The sequence below is a fragment of the Fukomys damarensis genome, unplaced genomic scaffold (assembly GCF_012274545.1).
Source record: "Fukomys damarensis isolate Sample0158 unplaced genomic scaffold, DMR_v1.0_HiC HiC_scaffold_20, whole genome shotgun sequence".
Classification (NCBI taxonomy): Eukaryota; Metazoa; Chordata; class Mammalia; order Rodentia; family Bathyergidae; genus Fukomys; species Fukomys damarensis.
In genome coordinates, this window is record NW_022900932.1 from 12,568,796 (window position 1) to 12,575,665 (window position 6,870).

At 40.3% G+C, this 6,870-nt stretch overlaps 1 protein-coding gene across 1 annotated transcript in view; it reads right to left on the reverse strand.

Moving 5' to 3' along the window:
* Positions 1 to 3,130: 3,130 nt before the first annotated feature.
* Positions 3,131 to 6,870, reverse strand: part of LOC104857744 (cytoplasmic polyadenylated homeobox-like) — a 4,843-nt gene continuing 1,103 nt past the window's right edge. The window contains exons 2-3 of the mRNA XM_010617821.1: positions 6,398 to 6,585; positions 3,131 to 3,964 (exon numbers count right to left, since the gene is read on the reverse strand). Coding sequence (XP_010616123.1) covers positions 3,131 to 3,964; positions 6,398 to 6,585 — 1,022 coding nt within the window. The remainder of the gene's footprint in view (positions 3,965 to 6,397; positions 6,586 to 6,870) is intronic.

Here is a 6,870-nt window from a genome sequence, read left to right on the forward strand (position 1 = left end):
GCTTTGCTTACATGTTTTCTCTTTTTTTGTTGTTGTTGTTAGTACTGTCCTTGGCTTAATTCCTGGGTTAGTACTTTGATCTTTCTAATGTAGCTGCTCTTTAGGTTTTGAGTCTCTAATGACTCAGAGACACTCTCATTTTCATAATATCAGGGAGGACAACTGATTATGTTGTGAAAGGAACTGGGAAGTGACATGCACATAGAGATGAGTTGAATGGAAGTAAAATAATAAAAAGGTTATTTTTTCAGTAAAGGTTGATTGCATTCAAAAAGGCAGTGCCAGTGATCGACCTCCTATTGGGTTGCAGCTTTCTTTTTTATAGGTTTTACAGCTATGATCTCTCATTCAGATGGTTACATTTCATTTTCTCAGTTCACATCACCCATCTACAAATTACAGTAACAAGACAGTTCACTTTAAGCCAGACATAACAGTTCCTTGTAGTTAGGGAGTTTACCCTGAGATTCATCTAGCTATCTATTCTAGTACACAGGAAGGAGTTGTTCAAGGTTAGGGATGGGGCCAGATGTCCCACTTCATGGTCAATGCCTCCAGTATCTGTTAATTTTGAACTAAACAAAGCAGATTCCTGTAAGAGACAGCAGAAGTCATTTTACATTTTCCTAACATTTTGTAGGTTTTTAGATTATTTAGGAAAGTTCTCTGTATCAATTAAATAAATCACAACCCTTTAGCCCAATTGTTACAATCAGCAACACAATAGCATCAAACACAGCTTAGAAATTGACCTGTTGTGGTAATTTTATTTTTGTTTTCTTTTTTGAGACAGGGTCTCACTATGTAGTTGAGAATGACCTGGAACTCACTATATAGCCCAGGCTGGTCTCAAACTCACAGCAATTCTCCTGCCTCAGCCTCCCAAGTGCTGGGATTGCAGGTGTGTGCCACCACACCTGGATTGTGGTAGTTATTAATCTATCACCTTTAACCATGTGAATTAAATCAAAATCAAGGACCAGCCCAAAATATGTTTATAGTGTATAAACTCCAATATAGCAACTTTACCCTTCAGGATGGGGACTTAGAAGGAGTTTGGAGGAGAGGAATAGATAGGTAGAGGATAGGAGATGGTTTCAAGTGAAGCTAGAGGACACAGGATGATCACGCCAACTCTAGGAAACTGTTGAAGTCAAGAGGGAAAGACAGAGGGCAAGAACAAAGACAAGAATAGAACAACTTAACAGTATAAAGAAGCTATAACTTGTACTCACTTTCCTTTGAAACTAATGACAGTTGAGAGAAGAAAGAAAAGAAGAAAAGGAAAAGAAAGAAGAAATCCCAATTAGGGCAGGAACAGGAACAAAAAGAGAGATGAAGAACAATGTGGGGGAACAAGAGATTGAGTAGGAAAAAGAAGAAAGAATAAAGGAAGAATTTGAAGAGGGGGAAAAATAAAAATTTAAATTTTTAATTTAAAAATTAAAAATAAGGGGAAAAGAAAAAAAAATTGAAGAGCCTCCTTCAGGGCATATCTCTGCTGTCACAATAGACAATGTGGACAGCAGCATGAAGAACTAAGTCAATTAGTCTCAGCTAGCCAATGGCAGACCCCTGAGATTCAGGCTGAATTCTGGCTGCAAGGCCCAGGTTGAGCTCCGAGTCTACTCTGAAGAAGACCTGGGGTGCTGGAGGGTGGGGAAGCAGCCTAGCTCCCTGCTATTGGCTCCAGAGTAACCATTTTAGAGGGATAATCATTATCTGAAAATGCAGACTTCTGTAAAACTATAGGTCAAAAGGTTAAAAATGAACTTTAGTCTATGGTGGCTTTCCTCGCAATAGCATGCCCTATATTCTCCAGGGTGTTTTCTTGCTTTTTCCTCTTTTACATGGCCCAAGCTCACATGTTTCTGGCTGTCTGTGCTTTTTACTTTATCTACAAAAAGTAGGGCGGGTGCTCTAAGTATGACAGGTGTAGGGATATCTGGAATAAGTTTATGACAGGAAACTTGAAATCTTTAGTGCAATAAACATTTTCTGAGATAAACCTAACTTCCAAAGAGGACTTAAAAAGTTGTCTTACAATCATTCATTATATGGAAGGTTTAGAAATCATTCCATAAAGAAAGGGTCAGACACAATCGCTGAAATTTTTTAAAATTTAATGAAGAAATACCATTGTGTAAAAGAATTTAACAACATAGTAAGTACAAAATGCCTACTAAGACTAACTTAACCACCACCAAACCCTAAAGATAATCCCAGAGGAAAAAACTGAGTGCCAATTATGTATGAACATAATAACATGGAACATTTTGACTGGAAATATTAGGAAAAGTAGTCCAGCAATACAGGAGTATATATGCTTGGATTAGTTGAGCTGCAGCAGAACAGAATGTGAATTAGGCTGGCATGGAGGTAGAGGTCTAGCTACTTGGGCGAATAAGTGAGGAAAAAGGATAAATAAAAAGGCAGCCTGGGAAAATGATTCAGACACATAATGTTCATTTAAAAAAAAAAAAAGTCCGTGGATGTATGACAGAGGCAGAATTCCCTAGGGTGCAATCCCCAAGTCCAAAAAAATATTTATTCACTGTAAGAAAAATATATTGAAATGACCACAGGAAATTGAAAGAACAAAAATCACAATTCATGAAATACAAGAAATAAGGCATTAAAAAACCCAGTATGATACAGAGGGCACCAAAAATGCAAAAGGAAAACCAAAGGGGTTTTTTGGTTTTGGTTTTTGTTGTTTTGTTTTTTTGTTTTTTGGGGGTTTTTTTGGCAAAATTGCTAATACACAAACTAAATGGAACTTGAAGCTAGGAAACGCAGACTCTCCTCAGGCCTCGCACTGTTCCAATTCTTTACCCTAAAATAGTTCCAACCCATGCAATCAAAAAAGCTATACTACATACAGTTGTTAGAAGTAAAAGTGTCATTTTTGGCTAATGTGGTAATTGTGTACATATACAATCCAGTGACACAAAACATAGTACTGTTTCATACACATTTACAAGATCTTTGAATTTATTAGTCATCCAGAAGAGTTACTGTGAATAACAGTGAGTTTCTCCAAAGGAGAAGACCTTTCTCTTCCCTTCCCTGCATGTAGACAGGGTGATCTACAACTGTTTTTCAGGGCTTCCATTTCCTGGAAAGGGGCTCAGCAGTGCACATCTGGAAAAACCCCATTCTGAAGCTGCCGGATTTCAAACCTGGAATGCTCTGCATGGACTTGCTGTTTCCCTTCTCCAAGACGTTGTGGAGACCTGTCTGCTGTTTGCACAGGTGCCTGCTGCAGCAGGGAGCTCAGGGCACCTCCGCTGCTTTCCTGCTCTGATGGAAGACTGAGCTCCTCTTGCCCTAAATAACTTGGATTCTGGAATGACCAAAAATGGCCTTGGAATGGCAACTGGCGATTCTCTTCGTAATACCAAGGCTGGGACAGCTGCTGCAGATGGCACCCCCAGTCGTTTGGCTGCTGTCCTTGAAATACCAAATACTGATCAGGGGCCTTGTGCTCTTCTTGCTGACAGCCTGTTCCCTGCCCATTGAAAGCATAATAGGAAAAATAAGGCAGAGCATATTGAGTTTCCCCTGCCTCATATCTGGTACTTTCTAAGCACTGCATAGATGCATTCGGATAAATAAATGAGTCTGGTGTGGAGGTGGAAGAAGGTCCACTTGCTGGGGCACCTTGATACTCCAGGGGACATCCTGGCTCCCTGTTAATGCCTGGGACTACAGAGTCACCTGAGTCAAAATATCCCCTGGGAATCATCTGTGTTTCCAGTGAAGGGTCGCTAGCTCTCTGTGGTACTGTCTCCTGGTCATGCAAGGAAGTCGGATTCATGGAAGAGTTGTCAGATTGTACCTGGATATTTGGGGACCCCAGGCGTTGAGACTTTTGGACACAAAATCCATTTAATTTCCAGGTGGCAAAGAGTCTCTTTTTCACCCTAGGTGGTAGTCTACATCTTCTACCTTGGAACCAATTCTCAAGAAAGAGGGAAAAAATACATTAATGTAATTTAGTTTTCTAGGAACATCTAAAGGCTTTTCTTAAATGAAGGAACATTTTGTAGCTCAGCTTAGCCTCAGCATTATTAATAACTTGCTTCCTGTCCATGAGAAGATATGACAAATGAAGGCCACCTTGCCTTTGGCTGCACTTGTTATTACGGAGCTTTTGAAATGTGTACAACTCCAAACTCTGAACTGCTTCTATGGTTTCCAGTAACCTCTTTTTTTGTGTGTACCAGGGACTGAAGTCTGGAGCTGGCAAGGTAGGCATGGTGCCCACTCAGCCAAATCCCTGGCCTCTACAGTGACCATTATTGATGTACAAATCAAGGTTCTCCAAATCTTCCCCTGACCACTCTGCAACCTATTTAGAATTTTCAGCTGTGTGTGGTGGTGCATGCATGTAATCCCAGCACTTGGTAGGCTGAGGCTGTGAGTTCGAGACCAGCCTGGGCTACATGGTGAGTTCCAGGTCAATCTCAACTGCATAGTGAGACCCTGTCTCAAAAAAAAACAAAAAAGAAAAAAAAATTTTTTTCAGCATGTAGACAGATTAGTCTCCCTGAAAGACATTCCTACACGTTTTATATTTTATTCACACTGTAGTATCATATCTTCAAAATCAATGCATCCTCAATTATAATCCGAATTTTGTCCTATTCAAACTTCATGCACAGAAGCAGCAAACTTTTCGTAACAAAGCAGAATGTTTTATGTGAACCTAACATAGGACAACTCTAATCTTTTTCTCCTCCTCCATAAAATGACAATAATCTTTCATGAAAATCATAGTCCCCCCCAATTTCTGCAGGACGTGTGCTCATGACAAAACGCTGTTGTACACCATCCATTCTAATGAACTAGGTTGGCGGTGAGGCATGTAGAGGCTTCAGCACATAGGCAAGAGCGTCTGGGGCCATTTGGACATTAGATTGTTTCTTCAGGTCCCATCTCCACATTCAGAATTCCAACTATAGCAGCCGGAAGGCTCCTTACACACACTCATCATCGCCTAATATAAAACTGGCAGATCCCTAATGAATGTGACACCTTCAAACATGTTCACCTTTGCACCTCACAAAACAGGTGTGCACAGCAGAGCGAGATCCAGAGTGAAGCTTTTCTCAGAGGTTACAGAACTGACCTGCAGGGAGATTTCGTAGGATGCCACCAAGAGACAGGCACCACTTTCTGTTGTCCCAGCCTCTGGGACCCTGTCCCCATCCGTGCCAGCTTCTGGATCACACCATGGCTCTTCACCAGGAATGTGAGCGTCGTTTTAATCCTAACCTGCCTTCCACATATTCCCTTACTCAGATGGTCTTTGATTTGTAAAATTATTGATTTGTGTGTCCATTTAAAATTTTCCACTTCGTGAATTTTATATTAGAAGTGAATTGTTTATAGAAAACTTGCCTACATATTTCTTTTATTCTCCAAGGATATTTTTATATTCCCTTTCTTATTTTCACTGAGGAAACTTCTCGCTCTTGCCATGCAACCACTATACTCAATGATCCAGAGATAGTGACAGAATAAAAACACATGGAAAGCTGAAAAATGCATATAAAATAGTACTTCAGGTGTGAAATGGTGGGGATGCAACCAAAGTCCTCCTCTATGCAGGGATGCGATCTACCTCTCAGCCACATCCCCAGCCCTGACTCATACAATTAACACATGGAACAGTTTTGTGCAGCTTTAATGATGGTTTGCAAAAAGGACTTTGTCATGAGTTGCCCCTTCAAAACATAGCTTTGTGCCACACAAGGTTCTGAAGTTCGTAGAGTAGTGGGAGGTGACAATGCATGGACAAGAGCCAGCCTGGTCCTTCCTTCTGCTCTTGATTCTGTTATATGTAACCATTCATCTACTGTTACCTGTTAGCGGTTTCATTGGCAAACCCAATGTCAATGTCCAACCTGAAACTCCCAGTGTCTCTAGTGCACAGCTGCGACTCCTCCAAGCCTCCTTTTGTGACTTATACATAAGTCCAGTATTCCACTGGCTTAAGCCAAAACGTGGAACCCTTTCTTTAGTGTCTTCTCCCACTACATAGCCAATACCTCAGCACACTGTCAGCTCTACACTGAAAATACAGAAAGTCTCCCAATGCTGAGAACTTTCAGAGCCAGCTCCCTGGTGTGAAACTTTGCAGTCTCCATCCTGGAAAATCATGAACACTGCTAAACTGGCCTATGTTTGAGAGCTTCTCTTAGAAAAGATTTTTTTTTTCATAAAATACGTATATAACGTATACATACCTATCTGTACTCAATTGTATAAAAATGACTTTTAACTCCGTTACTTGGAATAGCATTCTACAAAACACTGTCATAATTCCTTCCACTTTCCCCATTATCTACAAAAATATATATCCATGCACGACTTTGAATATTGCACTTACCTGAATGACATACAAACGGCAGCGCAGTTGCTTGGCAAGTTCTTCTTTGGTTGAGAAAGTAGGGTAAGGGTTCTGTTCAAATGATTGTTTCAAAATCTGTAATTCCTCCTGTGTAAATCTGTGTGGAGGTCTTCTTTTCTGTCTTCTGTGTTGTCTTTCTGGTGCTTCATTGTGATCATCTTTTTTACCTGAAGATTATGAAAAATGTGTAAACACAAAGAAAGGTATGGCAGGTAGCATTCAAAAAGATCATTTCTGGAGCAATGATTCAGAAATTAAGGCTTATCAGACTGTTGCCTCATACTTATTAATAGTGATTGTTACTGATAAAGTAAAGGCCTATTTTAAGATAATAAAGATGAAACGAGATTTTTTTGGAAGTGAGATTACTATAGCAGGTGTGGTAGCACTGGCCTGCACTTCTAACACACTCTCTCTCTCTCTCTCTCTCTCTCTCTCTCTCTCTCTCTCTC